This window comes from Scyliorhinus canicula, chromosome 25, assembly GCF_902713615.1.
Source record: "Scyliorhinus canicula chromosome 25, sScyCan1.1, whole genome shotgun sequence".
In the NCBI taxonomy this organism is placed as follows: Eukaryota; Metazoa; Chordata; class Chondrichthyes; order Carcharhiniformes; family Scyliorhinidae; genus Scyliorhinus; species Scyliorhinus canicula.
This window is the reverse complement of record NC_052170.1, coordinates 20,058,413-20,081,398: the sequence shown is the minus strand read 5'-3', so window position 1 is coordinate 20,081,398 and position 22,986 is coordinate 20,058,413. Positions and strand designations below refer to the sequence as shown.

The 22,986-nt window shown below is 47.6% G+C and overlaps 1 protein-coding gene across 1 annotated transcript in view; it reads right to left on the bottom strand.

Annotated features, from left to right (window-relative positions):
• LOC119957136 (very-long-chain enoyl-CoA reductase-like) overlaps positions 1–22,986 on the bottom strand; it is a 56,633-nt gene that overhangs the window by 3,339 nt on the left and 30,308 nt on the right. The window contains 5 exon segments of the mRNA XM_038784886.1: positions 6,338–6,395; positions 10,329–10,372; positions 12,820–12,892; positions 15,854–15,959; positions 17,643–17,758. Coding sequence (XP_038640814.1) covers positions 6,338–6,395; positions 10,329–10,372; positions 12,820–12,892; positions 15,854–15,959; positions 17,643–17,758 — 397 coding nt within the window.

Here is a 22,986-nt window from a genome sequence, read left to right as displayed (position 1 = left end):
TGGATTGTGAAATCAGCCAGAGCATCTCCTCCCTCAAACACATGACCTCGGAATGGGAGTCAGCAATTTAGCCTCAACGCCCTTAATGCGATTGTGGCTGATCCCATCCTGGCCTCAACTCCAGCGTTCTGCCCGTGCTCCATAACCCTTCAACCAGTTACCAATTAAAAATCTGTCTAACTCCTCCTTAAATTTACTCACTGTCCCAGCATCCACTGCACTCGGGTAGCAAATTCCACAGATTCTTTGGGAGTAGTTTTTCCTCAAATCTGTTTTAAATTTGCTACCTCTTAATCTAAGATTATTACCTCTCGTTTTAGAATGCCCCACAAGAGGAAGCACCCGCTTCTCGTCTACTTTATCCATACATTTCAGCATCTTGAATACCTCAGTTAGCTCTCCCCTCATTCTTCTGAACTCTGGAGAGTACAGGTCTAAACTATTCAATCTCTCCTCATACGACAAACCCTTCAATCTCTGGAATCAATCTCCTGCACTGTAGGAATTATTTTGTTTATTTAAAGATATTTTTATTCAAAGCATTTCCAAGTTATTTACAAAGCACCCATTTAAACCAAAACATAATACATACCCACAGTACAGTAAAAACACCCCAACACCCCCCCTCCTCTGCTGACGTTTACCATTCCTTAAAAAAGGCAATGACTGGCCTCCATTTCGAAAAGAACCACTCCCCCCGTTGCTCTCTTTTGTGGCTCTAAATATGGCAATTAATAAGGTCGCCTTTCTTAATCTTAATTATGAATATGCTTTCAGAGTCGCCAGGTATCTCTCGATACCGCCACAAGGTTCAACTGAATACCGATCAAAGAGCCAATATACCAGTTAGTTAGTTCAAAGTCAATACTACTTTATTTACACACAGTATGGTTTACTCATGCACAATACCACTACAGGCTAAACTATATCTATCACTAACACCTATACCTAACTTCGGGTGCCCACTTAGGTCAGAGGAATAGTGGCCGTTGTTCGGATCTGAGGCTGTTGGGGTCGAAGAGGTAGCAGGAGTGTAGCTAAGGTAGTCTGTCTGGTAGCGAGCGTTGAACCTGAACTTACTGCTTCTGGTGATGCAGGTGGAAGGGTCTCTCCGCTTGAGAGCCAAATCCAAGAGGCTGAACATAGGGCAGGGGTTCCTCCTTATACTCGGGGGTCTTCGCGCACTTTTAGGCCGGCCTTAAACTTGGTCCCAATCAATTGGGCAGCTTCTCGATCACCGCCATCGATCTGAGCCAATAAAGGGGCGGGTGCCTTGATGGCTGGGCGTGTCTTAAGTGGCCGTTGGCCTTGCTTTGTTTGTGTCTTCTTGCTGAGGTAGTGGCGCCGGACTGCCTGGGACGGTATCGGCTACCCGAGCACCAGTTCTTTGCTTCTCGGAGATGGGCCATCAAATGTGCAAATCGGCCAAGAGTTTTGGTTCCGTCTGCAGCCTGTCTTCCCAAATACACATTCAAGCTCTGTGCCTGCTTGTTTACTTTGCATTGTCCATTTTTCCCTGTATGCTCCGAGAGTGTCCATTTTATATGCTGACAGTGGCCATCCCAGATGGCTACACCCTCCGCCCGGCAAATTTAATTTTCTCCAAATGAAGGAATTCCGCCAAGTCATTCACCCACCCCACTGCTTTAGGCGACTCCAGATCACGCCACCCTAACAAGATCCGTCTCCGGGCTATCTTCCCACCTGTACTCTCGGATCCTCCAACACCCCGAATCTCGCCAGCCACGGGCTCGGAACCACCCTCACCCCCACACTGCAGGGATTCTATGGACCCACTGAAAGATAATATATAAATGAAAGTTTCTTTCTTAACACTGTGGGAGGGGAGTTTCTGACTGCAGCACACCCAATCTCAATATCCTTTGAGAAATTGTGATGATTTTGAAACTACCTCAAAATATTGCCACATTGGATTTTCAGAAAATGCTCGGCAAAAGTTCCACATGAAAGACTTTTCCAACTAACCACGGGTGCTCCAGTTTCCTCCCACAAGTCCCGAAAGATGTGCTTGTTAGGTGAATTGGACATTCTGAATTCTCCCTCAGTCTACCCGAACAAGCGCCGGAGTGTGGCGACTAGGGAATTTTCACAGTAACTTCATTGCAGTGTTAATGTAAGCCTACTTGTGACACTAATAAAGACGATTATAAAAATGAAATCGGGGTCATGGAGCTGGAGAGCAAGTTGATGTAGTGCTTGCGAGAGGTGCAATAACAGATTATGGGCGGTGGGGAAGGTGGCTAGTGCTGACTGGCAATTCACAGGGTCAGTGTTTTGACGTCTGTGGCTTCTAATCTAAAAAAGGCCTGGGAGAGGCTGAAATAAGGCGACTGGTCAAATTCTCCGATGACACTCAAACAGGGACAGCAGAAGCAGAGGATGCAGTTTAATTTGCAAAGTACACAGGGACCTGACAGAGCACATTACATGAATATAACTGCAGTGGGTAAAAGCAAATTACTGCAGATGCTGGAATCTGAAACAAAAACAGAAAATACTGGACAATCGCAGCAGGTCTGACAGCATCTGTGGAGAGAGAAGGGAGCTGATGGTTCGAGCCTGGATGACTCTTTGTCGAGACTTTGACACAGACTCATCCAGACTCGAAACGTTAGCTCTCTTCTCTCTCCACAGATGCTGTCAGACCTGCTGTGATTGTCCAGTATTTTCTATAATTGCAGTGGACGTGGATCAGTCATGCAAGAGGGTAGATAAAATATAACAGACGTATACACTGAATGGAACAGACTCAGAAATGGAGGCTTGGGTGTGAACTGTATTCTTTTAAGCGAAGAAGCAATTCTTAAAACTGGCTGAACCACCCGAAGTTATGAATTTAAATCGCTTGTGTCAGATGGCTCCCAGCCAGGTACAACTGTCCACAGGAAGTTAGCACTTCTGGGGGAAACCCTTATGTGGGAGCCTCCCGGAGGCATTCCCCAGCGTCACATTGGGGGACCCCCTAAATGTGACTCTGGGGAACCAGGAGGTTATGGGCCGAGGTGTCGGAAAGAAATGTTCAGTATTTTATAAAGATGTTAACCAGTGTAAACTGAGCGAGACTGCAATTGTTTCAGAGAGTTTTGCAGCAAACTATCCACTTGCCAATGTTCAAGAGTTGAGACTGTAGCTGTGCCAGCGCCTAAAGGGTTATTCAAAGACTCAAAGTACTGCCTGTTCTTAATGGGCTGTCAACAGGCCACCTGTGCAAAACAAATAATCTGCCCGTTTGGATACGTTAAATGCTCCAGGATCCTTGGCATTCGACTCCATGACACTCAACCGGACCAGGGATTAATTCTAAACAAATTATCTTTAATTAGAGCAGGAGATGGAGTTACAAAGATGCCAGAGCTTAAGGTTGACACCACATTCCACACACAAATCTTTGCTTGGCGAGGCAGTGCACTCTCTGCTGCTATTTTCCTGCCCGTTTTGTGCCTCTTCAGAGCTGCCTGCCCGTCTCAGACAGAAAGGAAACGCAGCAACACACTCCCAAAGGTAGAAGACCAGCGGTGATCTGACTAAATGGTGGAGCAGGATCAAGGGGCCAAATGACCTACTCCTGTCCCGAAGTTCCTATATTCGCATTCTGCCCTCAGATATCTGTTCCCTCCTCCCAACAACCTCGACCTTCAGTGCAGGGACTGGCCTGCAATAAACACCAATATCTACCCCCCCCCCCCCCCCCCCCCCCCAATCAAAAGACTTGGCTCTATTTCAGGGACATTAAAACCAGCCCCCAACAGAGGCCAGTTCACAAAAACATCACAGAAATGTTAGGGCTCAGGAGGCCATTCGGCCCGCCCTGTCTGCACCAGCCCCCCCCCCGAATGAGCAACCCGCCTAGTTCCATTCTCCTGCTTTCTCCCCCATAACCCTGCACAAATAACAATCAAATTCCCTTTGAATGCTTGAATTGAACCTGCCTCCATCACACACTCAGGCATTGCATTCCAGGCCTTAACCACTCGCTGCTGAAGAAACTTTTCCTCATATCACTAGTGCTGTTTTTTACTAATTATTTTAAATCTGAGGCCTCACGTTCTCGATCCTTCCTTCCACGAGCTGGGGGACAGTTTCTCCCTATCCACCCTGTCCAGAACCCTCATGATTCTGAGCATCTCTATCAAATCTCCTCTCAGCCTTCTCTTCTCCAAGGAAAACAGTCCAAATTTCTCCAATTTGTCTTCATTACTGAAGTTCTTCATCCCCGGAACCATTTTCTAAAACCTTTTCTGCGCTCCCTCCAATGTCAGTGTGGCGCCCAGAACTGGACGCAACACTCCAGCTGAGGGTGAACTAGTGACTTGCACAAGTTCAACACCACCTTCCTGCTCTTCTACTCTACGCTTCTACTGATAAAGTCTAGATACTTTGAGCTTTACAAACTACGCTCCCAATCTGCCTTGCCACCTTCAATAATTTATGCACATGTATACCCACGTACCTCTGCTCCTGCACCCCCTTTAGAGTTGTACCCTGTATTTTAAAGGCAGCATGGCGGTGCAGTGGCTAGCACTGCTGTCTCATGGCGCCGAGGTCCCAGGTTCGACCCCGGCCTGGGTCAATGTCCGTGTGGAGTTTGCACATTCTCCCCGTGTCTGTGTGGGTTTCACCCCCACAACCCAAAGATGTGCAGGCTAGGTGGATTGGCCACGCTAAATTGCCTTAATTGGAAAAAATGAATTGGGTACTCTAAATTTAAAAAAAAAAGTTTTACCCCGTATTTTATACTATTTCCCCGTGTTCTCTCTACCAAATGAATCGCCTCACATTTCTCTGCATTGAACTTCATCTGCCACCCATCCCACCAACATTTGAAGTTCTATCCTCCGCACGGTTCATAATGCTTCCGAATTTTGTCTTATTTGGCAAACTTTGTGCCCGAACACCCAAGGTCTAGGTCGCTAATAAAAATCAGGAAGAGCAAGGTTCCAAATAGAGGGTGGGGTGATAAAATTGCCATTTTAAAATTGATTAAAAAAAAGGGGTTGAATTCTTGCTGGGAAAACCAAAATCTGGGAACGAGCCGGGGGTTCGGACTAATTTTGGGAGAGCCATCACGGACCTGATGGGTTGGGTACCCTCCTCCTGCAGAGTGAAACACTTCAAAAATTTGTAAGAATGTTAAAGATTTTAAACATTTATTGCGATCTGTCTTGGTTTATAACAACGAAGGAGACAGGTTTGCGGTATTACAGGGAGGCTGGAGTAACGGGTGTCATGCAGGAAGTGCAGTGAAGGCCACAAATCAGATCAGAGCGATCTTATTGAATGGCGGAACAGGCTCACTCCTGCTCCTATTCCACACGATCTTGTGCTCGTAATACTCCATTCACAGGGTACGGGCCATCAGGCATACACAGGATAATCTACACAGCGTGCAGCGTACACAGAGCAGGCGATAGCTTAGCGTGCAGTGTACAAAAGGGAGGGAGTGAATAGTGTACACGGTAAACGGCGGTGCTGGCTGACCCTAATGGCCCTCAGTGCCGTATGGACAGTTCCAGGGCAAGATCGATCACAATTATATTTGTGAGGAAAATGAATAATTTATTTATTAATCCTCGGATTGCGGGCTATGTGGACAATGTCAGCATTTACTGCCCATCCCTGGGAAGATGGTGGCAGTTTGATACAATTGGGGTGGCTTGCTAGGCCTATCCACAGGGCAATTAAAAATCAATCAAGTTGCTGTGGAGGAGCAACAACAACAACATGCATTCATAGAGTGCCTATAATGTGGCAACATATATCCCACGACACTTCACAGCAGCGTTAGTTGCAAACAAATCAGACACAAGCCACAGTAGGAGGTCAGGGCAGATGATTAAAAGTAGGTATTTAAAAGGGACATCTCAGAGGAGGAAAGCGAGGTGGGGATGCAGAGAGGCTTAGGGAGAGAACGCCAGAGCTCACAGCCAGAACAGTTGAAGGCATGAGCACCGAGAGTGGAGGAATTTAAAATGCTCCAAATTGGCAGATACCTCGAAGGGTTGTAAGGGCCGCAGGAGAGAGAAAGCACAGATGAGAATTAAAACAAAACGATTGCTTGACCAGAAGCTAAAATGAAGGTCAATGAGCACGGGGGGATGGGGAAGACTGGCCGTGGTCGGCAGCTCTCCTTCCCCCAAATACATTTGTGAGCCAGTTAGGCTTTGTGGTCATGCTACCTCTTTATTCGTTAAATGAATTCAATTCCCCAAACCGCCACGGTATGGGTTATAAAGTCCTGATTTATGGAGCACTGCGACATCGCAGTACCCACTTCACTGCTACCTGGCTTGCCGGCACGTCACGTACACAGTCTCACCTGGTGGCCGGAGGTTTCTCAACGCTACGTGGATCGAGAAGTTACCAATCTGGCAGAACTGCGGGAGAGAAAAAGAGCAAGAAGAGGTGTGATCAGCAAGGAACGTGGAGGCTCCCGAGAGCTACGAGCTCCACCGGCAATAGTCACCAGATTAGCATCACAGTACAAGATGGGCCTTCACCCAGAACTGGAAGGACTTGCTAACAAGGTGAGATGAAGTAGGGTGGAGGGGGCAGGTTCACAAGAACATGAGAACTAGGAGCAGGAGTCGGCCATCTGGCCCCTCGAGCCTGCTCCACCATTCAATGAGATCATGGCTGATCTTTTGTGGACTCAGCTCCACTTTCCGGCCCGAACACCATAACCCTTAATCCTTTTATTCTTCAAAAAACTATCTATCTTTAACATTTAATGAAGGCGCCTCAACTGCTTCACTGGGCAAGGAATTCCATAGATTCAGAACCCTTAGGAGGAACTTCTTCACCCAAAACTCAGTCCTAAATCTACCTCCCCTTATTTTGAGGCTATGCCCCCTAGTTCTGCTTTCACCCGCCAGTGGAAACAACCTGCCCGCATCTATTCTATCTATTCCCTTCATAATTTTTTATGTTTCTATAAGATCCCCCCTCATCCTTCTAAATTCCAACGAGTACAGTCCCAGTCTACTCAACCTCTCCTCTTAATCCAACCCCTTCAGATCTGGGATTAACCTTGTGAATCTCCTCTGCATACCCTCCAGCGCCAGTACGTCCTTTCTCAGGTAAGGAGACCAAACAGAACACAATACTCCAGGTGTGGCCTCACTAACACCTTATACTATTGCAGCATAACCTCCCTAGTCTTAAACTCCATCCCTCTAGCAATGAAGGATAAAATTCCATTTGCCTTCTTAATCACCTGTTGCACCTGTAAACCAACTTTTTGTGACTTTCTGTGCCCCGAGGGACACCACTAGCTACTGATTGCCAAGCAGAGAAACACCCATTAATCCCCACTCTTTGCTTTCTATTAATTAACCAACCCTCTATCCATGCTACTACTTTACCCTTAATGCCATGCATCTTTATCTTATGCAGCAACCTTTTGTGTGGCACCTTGTCAAAGGCTTTCTGGAAATCCAGATATACCACATCCATCGGCTCCCCGTTACCTACCGCACTAGTAATGTGTTCAAAAAATTCCACTAAATTAGTTAGGCATGACCTGCCCTTTATGAACCCATGCTGTGCTGCCCAATGGGACAATTTCCATCCAGATGCCTCACTATTTCTTCCTTGATGATAGATTCCAGCATCTTCCCTACTACAGAAGTTAAGCTCACTGGCCTATAATTACATGCTTTCTGCCTACCTCCTTTTTTAAACAGTGGTGTCACGTTTGCTAATTTTCAATCCGCCGGGACCACCCCAGATTCTAGTGAATTTCGGTAAATTATCACTAGTGCATTTGCAATTTCCCTCGCCATCTTTTAGCACTCTGGGGTGCATTCCATCAGGGCCAGGAGACTTGTCTACCTTTAGCCCCATTAGCTTGCCCATCACTACCTCCTTAGTGATAACAATCCTCTCAAGGTCCTCACCTGTCAAAGCCTCATTTCTATCAGTCACTGGCATGTTATTTGTGTCTTCCATTGTGAAGACCGACCCAAAAAACCTGTTCAGTTCCTCAGCCATTTCCTGATCTCCCATTATTACATGTCCCTTCTCATCCTCTAAAGGATGAATATTTACCTTAGCCACTCTTTGTTTTATATATTTGTAGAAACTTTTACTATCTGTTTTTATATTCTGAGCAAGTTTACTCTCATAATCTTATCACAGATTAGAAACAACATAGAACATAGAACAGTACAGCACAGAACAGGCCCTTCGGCCTTCAATGTTGTGCCGAGCCATGATCACCCTACTCATGATCACCCTACTCAAACCCACGTATCCACCCTACACCCACAACCCAACAGTGCAGAAGGAGGCCATTTGGCCCATCGCGTCTGCACCGGCTCTTGGAAAGAGCACCCTACCCAAGCCCACACCTCCACCCTATCCCCATAACGCAGTAACTCACCGAACACCAAGGGCAATTTTGGACACTAAGGGCAATTTAGCACGGCCAATCCACCTAACCTGCACATCTTTGGACTGTGGGAGGAAACCGGAGCACCCGGAGGAAACCACGTACACACGGGGAGAACGTGCACACTCCGCACAGACAGTGGCCCAAGCCGACTATCGAACCTGGGACCCTGGTGCGGTGAAGCAATTTTGCTAACCACTATGCTATCGTGCTGCATTCCGTATGCTTTCTTGACTACCTTGTCCACGTGTGTTGCCACCTTCTAAAATCTGTGGACCTGCACGTCCAGATCTCTCTGACATTCTATAGTCCCAAGAGTTTTACCTTTTACGTATATTTCCCCTCTATGTTAGACCTACCAAAATGCACTACCTCACATTTGTCTGGATTAAACTCCATTTGCCATTTCTCTGCCCAAGTCTCCAGCCTGTGTCCTGCTGTATCTTCTAACAATCCTCAACACTATCTGCCACGCCACCAAATTTGGATGTCATCCGCGAACGTACTAATCAGACCGACTACATTTTCATCCAAATCGTTTATGTACACCACATACAACAGAGGCCCCTGCACAGATCCCTGTGGAACACCACTAATCACAACCTTCCATTCAGAAAACACCCTTCTACTGCTACCCTTTTGTCTTGTGACTGAGCCAATTCTGTCCCCATCTTACCACATCACTTCTGATCCCGTGTGACTTAATCTACCTTACTCTTCTTTATAGATTTTTTAGTAGCTTTCTGTTGCCCCCTAAAGATTTCCCAGTCCTCTAGTCTCTCACTAATCTTTCCACTTTGTATGCTTTTTCCTTCAATTTGATACTCTCCCTTATTTCCTAAAATATCCACGGTCCATTTTCCCTTTCTACCGTCCTTCCTTTTTGTTGGTATAAACCTTTGCTGAGCACTGTGAAAAATCACTTGGAAGGTTCTCCACTGTTCCACCATAAAGTCTTTGCTCCCAGTCAACCGTAACTAGCTCTTCTCTCATCCCACTGTAATCTCCTTTGTTTAAGCACAAAACACTTTTACCTTCTCACCTTCCATCTGTATTTTAAATTCCACCATATTGTGATCGCTCCTTCCGAGAGGATCCCTAACTATGAGATCATCGTGTGGAGCATCGGCCTACTCTGGTGCTTTAATTTCTATGTAATCCCAGCTTTCCTAGGCCTCCTGTGTGTCACGCTTTAGTGGGAGAAGTTCAGGGATACAGCAGGCGAATGGTGACCTGAAGCTCCCCTACTCCCAGTCAGCAATTCCTGCAAATAGATGAGACACCAGCCCAGGCTCACTCTCCTTTATTCCCATGCCAATGTCGGCATCTTTCACGTTACAGGTATTCACACCACAACACTGGAGCTTAGGTGCAACCTCACCCACCCATCTCCATTCTGTAATCTCTCTCACACAGAGTACCCTCCTCAGGAACCTTCAGCTAAAACAACCTCTAGCATTACTCTAAACTCAGTCACTCCAGATTGTCCCTCCATAACCATTAGAGGGAGGAGTCAGTACACTCTGACATAAATGTGCTCTGTGTACTGTGAGGCTGCCTCCCAACTGGAGAATGCTAATATCAGGTTCGTCGCTACTTATTCTAAAGATGTGCAGGTTGGGTGGATTGGCCATGATAAATTGCCCTTAGTGTCCAAAATTCTATGATAATCTATGATTAACCTTGGACAAAAGTTCGGCACAACATCGTGGGCCGAAGGGCCTGTTCTGTGCTGTATTTCCCTATGTTCTATTCTGGCAATTTCACTCAATAAGTTAAAATGGAAAGAGGGAAGAAAATTTCAGCAAAACACACATGATCTGGTAACACAAATGGATTAAAGCAAAACCCGCAGCACCATCACTCAGTTATTAAGAACAAACTTCAGCTTCCAGATATTAGGGAAAAGGAAACTCACCAGGAATATAGCAAGAGCAATTTTCACTTGTTTGTCTCCATAAGCTGAAACAGAGAGGAAAGGAAAGAGTCAGATTATCAAGGAGGCCAGAGAGATTGCAAAAACAAAAGTCCAACCTAATCTCCAATGCGCCCACCAGTAAATGGGCAGCACAAGTGGATAGCACTGTGGCACGTTCGCCCAGTGTCTGCGTGGGTTTCCTCCGGGTGCTCCGGTTTCCTCCCAAAGACATGCAGGTTAGGTGGTTTGGCCGTGCTAAATTGTCCTTCGTGCCCAAAAAGGTTAGGAGTTATTGGGTTACGGGGATAGGGTGGAAGTGAGGGCTTAAGTGGTCGGTGCAGACTCGATGGGCCGAATGGTCTTCTTCTGCACTGTATGTTCTTCTATGTTGTAAAGGTTATTGATTGGTAACCATCAGAAGGCCTCAAACAGCTGGGGCTGAAGCTCCACCTGTCCCAGCAGCTGGAACATGATCTCCACCAAGTCCACAAACAGCTGGGGCTGAATCTCCACCTGTCCCAGCAGCTGGAACATGATCTCCTCCAAGTCCACAAACAGCTGGGGCTGAAGCTCCACCTGTCCCAGCAGCTGGAACATGATCTCCACCAAGTCCACAAACAGCTGGGGCTGAGGATCACACTAATCCAAACAGCCAGAGGCCTATTGTTAACCCGGTTGTGGCCGAAGGTACCTGGAGAAGGGGTTGGGGAGGGGGGGGGGGGGGGGGGGGGGGGGGGGGGGGCGGGGTGCACACAGTGGTGTTAGTGATGCTGACCCAAGGTTTCTTCGATGCCACCTCCGTCCCACACAATAATCGAGATGCCTGGAGGCCCAAGTCACAGAAGACGGAACATATGCAGCACCCCACCTCCCCAGCCAGCACTCTCCTTGGACAGCTCAGTGATCTACACAAATCAGTCACTGCTATAGCTATTGGAAAGCAGACATCAAAATTGGGCGCCCCTGCACTTTGCCTACAGAATCATAGAATTTATAGTGCAGAAGGATGCCATTTGGCCCATCGAGTCTGCACCAGCTCTCAGAAAGACCACCCTACTTAAGCCCAAACCTCCACCTTATCCCCCTATCCCAGTAACCCCACCTAACCTTTTGGACACTAAAGGGTCAATTTAGCATTTCCAATCCACCTGACATGCACATCTTTGGACTGTGGGAGGAAACCGGAGCACCCGGAGGAAACCCACGCAGACACGGGCAGACATTCACCAGAGGCCGGAATTGAAGCTGGGACCTTGGAGCCGTGAGGCAGCAGTGCTAGCCACTGTGCCACCACAGGTGACCTACATACTGACTGTTGAAGATGGAGCTAAAAATGGATCATTCTGATGTTCGTAGTCCTGATCCTGTCGGTATAAATCACCATTACAAACTCCAGTGGTGCACAGGTTGAATCTGCGGGAGCCTTGCAGACTTAAAACCCTGGCGGTTTTGCCCAGAGTCCTTCATCTAATATAATGCGTCACATCTGGAGACATGGACTCTTCCAACACGCAGCAAACTGGAACTTGCAAAATGACCAACCTCACTTGCTCTTGACACCTCGGGGCTCAGTGGTGGAATTAGACAGGAACAGACACTAAACCAAAGGCGGATACATCAGGTGGGATGACCCAAACCTTGTTCAGATTATAAAAGGAGCGCTGCGGGTGCATGAAGGTCAGGCGAGTGTGCGAGCAAAGTGTTCAGGGAGGGAATTCCATACCTTCGGGTCTAGATGGCTCAAGGCACAGTGGGTGACGGGAGTAAGGGGATTCATAAGTTAGAAGACTTCAGGAACATCTGACTGAATGAGTGCGATCCCTCCTTCACACAAAAGTCATCACTCTACATTCGAGCTCAGTAGTGTTTGACCATTTGGCCACAGAAGGCATCCCAACAGCCTGACCTGGCTGCACACACACACACGGGACAGTCAGGAGGAGCAGGGTAAGACCTTGGAAATGGAACCACAGCAATCACCCTTTTCTCAACAAATGGACATCTGCAGCTGCAGAGATCAGATCTACTTTGTTCCGGAGATAGAGAGAGAAAACTAGCAAGGCCACACCAGTTGCCAACACTGCATTGTGTGAGAAATGTCATTATAGAAACAGCTGCAGTCCGTGCACCTTAACCAAGCTTTTGGTCACCTGCCCTGTATCTCAGGTGCTCAATGTCAAATGCTGTTTGATAAAAGCTCTGTGAAGCAGCTTGGAATCTTTTACCGCATTACAGGCGATACACAAGTGCGAGTTGTTGATGGTGTTGCCTCTAATTGGTTCATTCTATCCTGGGATGTGGACGATATTGGCACGGCCTCATTTATTGCTCGGAGAGGCAGGCATAGATCGATGTGCCTCAATATCACACCAGGGCATTTCGTCAACAAGCAGCTGGGACATGCCAATGTGACCGTGCCGCAGCACAACATGCATGTATCAGTGCAGTGCAGGGCAGCAGCCACCTTGAATCGTTGTGAGCCGTGACTTACCAGGGGGTGTGTAGAGCGGGTGGTTGATGTGATATGCCAGCCACGCCGCGAATCCCCAGTAGTAGGTGCAATTCTAAAAGAGGAAGGAAAACACGAATTAAACAGGACTCGGAACAAGACTTGAAGATCAAAGTAGCAACAGATCGGGTGAAGGCACCGGTTAATCTCACAAACCTAACAGCATTGAATGGCTAGAATGACACTGATTGAAACATCTCCTGGCATTAGACACATGCACAATCCCATTCATACACAATCCCATTCCCACACAATCCCATTCCCAAAGTACAAAATGCTCCAAAATCCATAATTGGGTCTCAGTTCAATCAATAAGGGGGTGCACTCTCTCTCTCTCATTTCCCTCTCCTGCTCCTTTGGGAGGTACTTGCCTAGGGGAGAAGCAGCTCGAGGGTGTCACTGGTAAAGTTTGCCTATACTGCTCATAATCCCTGTTAATTCAGAGGGGTGACTGCCGTGGTCATTGCACTGAACGCGCTTCCACAAGGATCCAGGCTATTGACCCAGCGACAAATAGAGGAACATTGATATATGTCCACGTCCAGATGGTGTGGACAGGAGCCTGGAGGTGATGTGTGCCCATGCGCCTGCTTTGTTTGCTCTCTCGGTGGCAAGATGGCATTGCAGTCCACCTTGGAAACAGCCACAGTGTAGCAGTGGGGGAACAGAGTGGTCATGGAGTCCAACGGCAAAGGCACTGGTCAAGCAAATTCCTCTGTCCTGGATGCTGCTAGGCTTTGAGCACTGCGGCTGTGGTGGTGAGTATTCCATCACAGTCCTGACTTGAGCCTTGCCTTGGAGATGCTGCAGGGAGTCAGGTAAGTCACTCATAGGCCAGTAACAAACCTCTGCCCTTCTGTTGCTGCCATTGTGTTGCCATGGCCATGCTAAATTGCCCTTAGTGTTGGGTGGGGTTACTGGGTTATGGGGATAGGGTGGAGGTGTGTGGTTGGGTAGTGTGCTCTTTCCAAGAGCCGGTGCAGACTCGATGGGCCGAATGGCCTCCTTCTGCACTGTAAATTCTATGTGTGGTCCAGTCAAGTTTCCTGTGCTCTTAATTGTTATTCAATGACTTCTACGTGATGTTCCGTGCATGTGACTTGGTCGCAATGCCCGGTCCACAGCTGAACAGTCTGCCACTGCCGGTCTAAGCTTATACACAAAGAGCAGCTAATTGGGTTGGGTACTGGAGGCTGTTATGAGCTGGAGTCAGGGGGTGGTTGGGGATATATTTACAACCATTAGAAATGCAAAACATTGCAATCATTATGGAACAAACCAGCAAGTACATTGTTTTATAATCGAGCAGTTTAAGGCCTTCTGTTCAGGCTGACTGCATTGCAGGATGTATGCTGCAAGCAACATGATAGCATCTGGAGGATGTACCAAAGCAGGGGGGGGGGGGGGGGGGGGGGAGGAGGAGAGATCAAATTCAGTGTAGATCAACATATCTGAACTGGTCACGACCTCGCAGTGCCAGAGGAATGCACAATGCATTTTTGCTGAGGGATGTCACAGGTTCCTCTTTGGTTAAAGCCATCACCTGTCACAAAGAAATGTTGTCTCTGTAGCTACTGGCAATGCTGGTGCCCTCAGCCCAAGGGGGTCAAATAATGAGGGCAGGCTGCATGAAGTTGGCTCACACTCCCTGGACTACAGGCATTTCAGGAGTGGTTTAATGGAGCTGCTGAAGATGATTAAAATGATAGGACTGGGTAGACAGAGAGGAACTATTGGCTGGCGGGAGTTTGAGAGGAGCTCATCCATTTCTGGTTCTAACTTTGCCATAGCATCACTCATGCTAGTCCCACACACAAACGGCTGACATTTTACATCCTTGATTCCCCAACAAGCCACTCCGGTGTTAAAGGAACTACAGCTGGGGCGAGACCGGCACTGTCCGATCCTACCTCCCATGTTCCGAGAATTAAAACAGGAAGTTCATCTCAAAATACCCACATGTTAGAAAATTATTCTTCGCTCCACTTGCACAAGCTAATTCCTCCACTATTTCAAAGAAAGTCAATCCAAGCTGCAGAATAACACCTCATCTATTGGGCAATTTACTGCCTTCTGGACTCACACCGACTTCAACAATTTCAAACCGTAACCTCTGCCTCCAATCTTTTTGGGTGTGGTTCTTTCTGGATAGCAGTTGTTCGCGGAAGAAATTGCTATATGTATCAAAGAATTGATATAAGTAATAATAAAGATGTCTCAAGTATTATCGCAGCACAGGTCAAGGGAAAACCAGTAAAGCAAAGGGTTAAAATGTTGAATCTTAAAGAAAAGTCACCTGCACTGGAGATAATTCAATCATCCTACAGAGCATTAGGGTAAGAAACGGGACCAACGTCACAGAAACCATGGCTCCAGCCTGTCTGTAAGAGATTCACTGTCCAGCCCAGAGCAGGGAATAAAAACACGTTAACACCCCATCAAGAAGTTCAGGAGAAGAATCCAGGAGATTGTAAAGAAGCATTATATTAGTTGATCGTTTTCCAATTAAAAGGCCCAGGAAATAGGCATATTGATCACCTTGTATTGTTCCGAATGAATCGATGACGTCAATGCGTACTTGTAACTCTGAAAGAACTTTAAATATATATGCATGTAACTCTGACTGTGATCAGAGCTGACTTTTGCGAGCTAAGAGTAGCAGCAGAGTTTGCCTCTCCTGTGTGCACAGCAATTCCGAATAAACGCAACTTTTACAACTCCACGTGGTCGAGAACAGACTCTTGAGCATTTCTTCCCTCCAACAGCAGTTATTAATGATGATTCTGCTTTTCCCATTTACATCTCCTCTAGATCAGGGATTTTCTAACTGCAGGTCGCAGTTGGGTGGTGGGAGGGTCGCAGAGCGATTTGTCGCGCCGTTCCTGATTGCAGGAGAAGCGCTCAACGGCCGCATCCGGCTTTTAAATTGAGAACGTCAGCAGGTCAAAAGCTCTAAACAGGTGAGAAAACTGCAGCTAACCAGAAGCTAAGCATTATAAAAGGAGGTCACTTTTACCTTGAAGATGTTTCGGAATGGCATGGTGCCATGGGAAAACCGGTGAATAAACAGAGTCTCCAGCAGCCTCTTGATGTAGTGGAAGGAGTGACAAATACAGGCAAGGCTGCAGGAAGGAGAGATAGTGAGATTAGGGTCAACTTGTACTACAATCTGGTTAAGTATTGTTCAAAATGGTTCCTTCCCGGTTTGGTTTCTGATGGTATTAAGCAAACAGTTAGTAAAATGCAATAGTCGAGTGGTCACTAAGGAACATTCAACCCTTCAATTATCTTAGTGGAGTGCTCCAAAACTCCATTGAACATTGCAAGAAACATGGAATCTTATTAGGGATCTGTAATAAATGTCAGCTTTGCCAATAACAGGCATTCAGCCTCTGATCTTCGGGTAAGCTTTCTCCAAGGCAGCCTTCAGGACACGCAACAACGCAGAATCGCCGAGCAGAAACTTGTAGCCAAGTTCCGTACACATGAGAACGGCCTCAACCAGGACCTTGGATTCATGTTGCATTACGTTCATCCCCCCACCATCTGGCCAGGGCTTGCAAAATCCTACTTAGAACATAGAACAGCACAGAACAGGCCCTTCGGCCCTCGATGTTGTGACGAACAATGATCACCCTACTTAAACCCACGTAACCCGTATACCCATAAGCCAACAATCCCCCCATTAACCTTACACTACGGGCAATTTAGCATGGCCAATCCACCTAACCCGCACATCTTTGGACTGTGGGAGGAAACCGGAGCACCCGGAGGAAACCCACGCACACACGGGGAGGACGTGCAGACTCCACACAGACAGTGACCCAGCCGGGAATCGAACCTGGGACCCTGGAGCTGTGAAGCATTGATGCTAACCACCATGCTACCGTGAGGCCCCTACCAACTGTCCTGGCTTGAGATAATTCACACCTCTTTAACTTGTGATTATCCCTCTCTCCAGTTGCTCCGTTTGGATCTGCGTAGACTTAATTACCTGCAAAAACTCAGATTCAAAGTATCATCTTGCATCTTTGACTCTGTCTATATAAATGTTTCTGGAATCTACCTCTTCATTCACCCGAGGAAGGAGCAATGCTCCCAAAGCTAGTGATTCTAAACAAACCTGTTGGACTTTAACCTGGTGTTGTAAGACTTCTTACTATGTTAGACACAGTAATAGATTCCTACACTGTTGGTGCCATTGCACAGACCAGATGTTATGCCAAGTGTACCAAAGTTAGGAGGATGTAGAAGTTCCCACAGTGCTACTTGTAGAGGAACTGGGAGTTCTCCTGGTCTCCCCTTCACCAGCATCACCAAAGACACATCAACCAGTTGGCCCTGGGATTAACCCACGAGGCCTCAGCCCATTGCCACCAGATAATCCCATTGGAAATCTGTAGCCTGCCCACAGTTGGTGCCAGGAGACATGAACCAGGATGCGTGGAACTGGACTACAAGGAAGAGTCTATGCTTTTGGAAGAGAAACGGTAGGAACAAGATGAGCAAAATCATGTAAAAATGACACAAGTAAAAGCAAAAATGTATACCAGGTCTGGGATTGACCCCAGAGACAGAGGAAACACTTTGCACTTCTCTGCCATTTAAACACTTATAAAATCATTTATTTCTTTGGATGTTTGGGTCACTGGCAAGGTTGTTATTTACTGCCCATCTCTGGTTACTCTCTCCCGTTCTCGAGCTGGTGGACCTTCTTCTCAAATCACTGCAGTCCACGCAGGTTTCCCACATTTGATTCCAGACAGATAATTTTATCTCCAAGAGCCAGGCAACATTCAACTTACTGCACGACTGAGTGGGGACTCGAGGTGAAAGCGTATTTCGGGCCGTAGATAAACGGCAGCCGGAAGTAGAAGAGAAGATAGATCAACAGAGGCCCAGCATACTCGGTGAGAAACACCTGGGGAGGAATAACAAAACACGTCACACACTATACTTTCACTTCGAACCCCATGCTCCACAACTCTGGTCACTGGCTGGGAAGTGGGAAGGGCAGGGAAAAACAGCCAAAGGACTTTTTAAATAGGTGTCAACGCTGACCACCTACGGGGCCAGGGGAAGAGGTGGAGGAGAGTGGTTGTTCCAGTTGCCTGCTACATTGAATTTGGGGAGTGGGGTGAGGAGTTTAAAATGTTAATTTTGTTCTTAAATCTTGCTCTCAAAATCTAATCTAGTCTGTGATCAGCAGTAACTGGAGAGTACTGTGCAAGCAGACTTAAGGTTCTTTCGCCCTCGCAGCTCAGACAGGGTAAACACACTCTGCTGAGAGAGCGGAGCAGTTAATTAGCTAACTGGTTGAATCTGGTTTCTCCAGCCCCAATTCAGGTGGCTACAAATACAGGGTCCATCATGATCCAGGGAATCAAGGGTTATCGGGGGCGTCTGTATTTGCTTAAAACCAGTTACATCTTTAACTTTCCCCAGTCCTAAGGATAGGTCATCACCCTGAAGCTCTGATCAACTCTTGTTTCTCTCGATACAGATACTGCCTGGTTTGCTGAGTATTTCTACCATTCTCGGTTTGGAAAGCAACGACTCGTTTCTTTCGTGCCAATTCAGATCCTCACCAGCGGGGCCCTGGATGGGGCACCGGTAGTACTAGTTAACGTGTACGCGCCCTACTGGGACGACACAAGCTTCATCAAAAAGGGGGGGGGGGGGGGGGGGGGGGAGAGACGACTTCAACTGTGTACAGGACCCAACGGCTGACAGATCAAGCTCCAAAACAGGGAAAGCTGCAAGCAGGGCAAGGGAACTCAGTCACTTTGGAACAGATGGGAGCGGTGGACCCCTGGAGGTTCACCCACCCAGGGGAGAAGGAGTTCTCCTTCTTCTCCCCAGTCCACAGTGCATACACCAGAACTGACTTCTTTGTGGTGGGGAAAACGGTGCTTCCAGGGATAGACAAAGTGGAATCCTCCACAATTGTGATATCTGACCACGCTCCACACTACATGGACGCGAGGCTGGAGATGGGCAGGGCCCAACACCCCACATGGCGGTTGGCTATTGCCCTACTAACAGACAAGGCCTTCAACGAAAAGATATCAGGCCATAGCTGAGTACACGGAGAACAACCAAAATGGGGAGGTCTCACCCTCCACGTTCTGGGAAGCTCTAAAGGCCGTAGTAAGAGGTGAAATTATCGCTTTCAAAGCTCGAAGAGATAGGGCGGAAAGGGCGGCTAGGCAGCAGCTGGTCGACTCCATACTGGAGGGAGACCGTAAATACTCCGAGGCCCCAACCATAGAGCTCCTGGTGGAGAGGAAAGAGCTACAAAGGAACATTGATCTGCTCTCCACCAGGAAAGCAGTGCATCAACTCCGCCAGGCATGTGGGACCCTATACGAACACAGAGACAAAGCCAGCCGCCTGCTGGCACACCAGCTGAGAAAGCAGGCAGCCACCAGAGAAACTGCACAAATCAGGGATACCAGAGGCACATTAGAAACAGAACTGGCAAACATTAACAAAACCGTCAAGGCCTTCCACCAAGGGCTGTACACCTCAGAGCCCCCAAAAGGGGAAGTCTGGGATGAAACGGTTCCTTGATGGACTTGACATACCAGTCGTCGGGGAGGGCAGGAAACGGGGCCTGGAAGCATCACTAGCACTGGGAGAGATCATGGACAGCATTAGCTCCATGCAGGCGGTGAAGGCGCCGGGACCAGACGGGTTTCCAGCGGACTTCTACAAAACATTTGCGACAGCACTGGCCCCGCACCTGCGGGAGATGTTCACAGACTCACTAGCGAGAGGCACACTAATAGCACAGGCCTCAATCTCGCTGATACCCAAGAAAGATAAAGATCCAACGGAATGTGGGTCATACAAACCCATCTCACTGCTGAACGGAGATGCCAAAATACTGGCCAAAATCCTAGCCAGAATTGGTTGCAGAGGACCAGACGGGTTTTGTCAAAGGTAGACAGCTAACCTCGAACATCAGGCGTCTGCTAAACGTGATAATGACCCCATCCACGGAGAGAACACCAGAGGTGATCGTCTCCCTAGATGCAGAAGACCTTTGACAGGGTCGAATGGAAATACCTCAAAGGTACTGGAGCGGGTTGGGCTTGGAACAGGGTTCACCTCCTGGGCAAAACTCCTATTCAATGCTCCCATGGCGAGCGTACGGACCAAAAACACCAACTCCCAATACTTCCAGCTGCACAGGGGCACCAGTCAAGGGTGCCCACTGGCCCCGCTGCTGTTCGCTCTAGCGATCGAACCATTAGCAATTGATCTCAGAGCAGCAAAAAGCTGGAGGGGGATCCAAAGGGGTGGCAGAGAGCACAGAGTCTCACTCTGTGCAGATGACCTGCTCCTCTACATTTCGGACCCACAAAGCAGCATGGTCGGAATCATCACGCTCCTGAAAGAGTTTGGCGCCTTCTTGGGCTACAAACTCAACATGAGCAAAAGCGAGATCTTCCCGGTACACCCGCAAGGGGGGGGGGGACAGCACTAATGGGACTGCCGTTTAAACAAGCCTGACACAAATTCCGCTACCTGGGGATCCAAATAGCCCATGACTGGAAAGGGATCCACAAATGGAGCCTCACCAGTCTGACAGAGGAAGTAAAAAAGGACCTGCAAAGATGGAACACACTCCCACTCTCCCTCGCGGGGAAAGTTCAGACGATCAAAATGAACGTCCTGCCCAGGTACCTCTTCCTACTTAGATCCATCCCGATCTACATCCCCATGGCCTTTTTTAAAGCACTACAGGAAGGAGACAAGGACATATCCACAACAGCCACGACTGGAAGAGTTACTGGACGTAAGCATCCTAGATAAAGGGAACTGTAGCGACATGTATGACCGACTGGTAGAAAGCGCCAACACCGTACTGGATGCAACAAGAAAGAAATGGGAGGAGGACCTGGGAATTGAAATAGGGTGGGGACTCTGGAGCGAAGCACTGCATAGGGTCAACTCCACCCCCACGTGCGCAAGGCTCAACCTGACGCAGCTAAAAGTGGTACATAGAGCCTACTTAACAAGAACTCGTAGGAGTAGGTTCTTCCCGGAGGTGGAGGATATTCGAGAACGGTGCCAAGGAGGCCCTGGCACAGGAAACAATAACAAACTTGACACCTACAGGAGTAGAGAACAAGGAAAATCCGGGCAAAAGACAGGGAAAACGGCTGAAGTGGAGGTGATCGTGAGACGACAACGGCAGCGAAAACCGTCCGGGAGAAGCAAGCGACAACACCAACACCAGAACCATTGCGTATTGCCCTCTGTAATTGTTCTGTATTTGTTTCCCCGGCGCCCAAATGTATATGTACCCCCCCCCCCAATCAATCAGATGCCTACTTATGTGCTAAAAACAATACTGCCAATTGTACAGAGCTGCTGTTGTTGAGCTAGCACATAATACCCTACCAATTATTTTATTCTAACTTTTTTGTTTTTTGTTGTTATTCTATTTGTGCACACAACGGTAAATATACTTTATTCAAAAACCCAATAAAAAAACATCTGTAAAAAAAATTCAGATCCCCACTTGCAACCGTCAGTCACACTAGTGCCAATGTAGAGCCACCAGAGAATGCTTTGTTCACATAATATGGTTAATTTACATACTATTGAATTCACTCCCACCTGCATGGGGATTGCTATTTTTCTCTTTTAAAAAACAGACCTGAATTTGCACAGTGAGTTATTGTGCCCCTCAGACAACACAATCGACAGGTTACTTTGGTGTGTTGTGGACAGAGATGTCAATTTTCACCCAAAAACACATGGTCAGCAGTTTACTGTACATAGAGAGCTAGCGATGCTGCAAATCTTCCAAATTGGTAGATGCATTGGGCACCCTACGTGCTCTCTCACCCGGATGAAATGAAAATCGTTTATTGTCACGAGTAGGCTTCAATGAAGTGAAAAGCCCTCAAGTCGCCACATTCCGGCGCCTGTTCGGGGAGGCTGGTGCGGGAATTGAACCGTGCCGCTGGCCTGCCATGGTCTGCTTTAAAAGCCAGCTATTTAGCCCAGTGTGCTAAACCAGCCCAGGATGGCGTTAACCGTTAGTGTTGGGATGCAGTGACTCAGTACACCAGAAATTAAACAGGCAGAGATTTCAACTCATGAGACACGTCCGCTTACAACCCGAGCATCAAGAAATTTGCACAAGATGTTGACACAGGAATGTTGGAACTGCTGTACCCTTCTGATCAAACATTAGACCGAGGTCCCATCTCTCGTGTTTAGATTAAAGACCCTGAAATATATTCAAAAAGGAGGGCAGGGAGCTTTCAGTCCCCTGAAGAACAGTTGTTCCACAACCAACACCACCAAAACAAAACTAACTGAATATTCACCTCCCGGCTGTGTGCTAAATGGCCACCACTTTTGCCTGCGCCTTGAAGTGTTTAGAATTATGACAAGGAGTGGTTATAAACTCCAAGACATTTAGGGACGGCCCATGGCACAGTGGTTAGCACTGGGACTACGGCACTGAGGACCCAAGTTCGAATCCCGGCCCCGGGTCACTGTCTGTGTGGAGTTTGCACATTCTCCCCATGTCTGCGTGGGTTTCACCCCCAACAACCCAAAGATATGCAGGGTAGGTGGATTGGCCACGCTAAATTGCCCCTCAATTGGAAAAGTAATAATAATTGGGTTCTCGAAAAAAACTCAAGACATTTTGTCAACAATGCTGTGAGTCAGTAAATTGTGGATTCAAGTCTAATCCCAGAGACTCCAGTTCAAAATATAAACTAGCACTGCAGTTCTGAGGGAGTGCTGCACTATCTGAGGTGTTGCCTTCAGATGAGATATTAAGCCGAGACCCCTCAGATGGAGGCAAAAGATCCCTCAACATTATTTCAAAGAACAACAGAGTTTGTAGTGGTGTGCTGGCCAATATTTATCCCTCACTACTCCCAGTTTGTGGGTGCTTGCCGTGTATAAATTGGCTGCCGTTTCCTACATTACAAAAGTGGCTACACTTCAAAAGCACTTCTTCATTGCTCCCAAAGTGATTTGGGACAGCACAAAGGTGTTCTATAAATGGAAGCCTTTCTTTCGTAAGGGAATAATGCTCCAGGACTCCAAATTCTGAAAAACATGGAAACTATAAATTAAACGGCAGCTGGGAGATCATACATGAATGACACA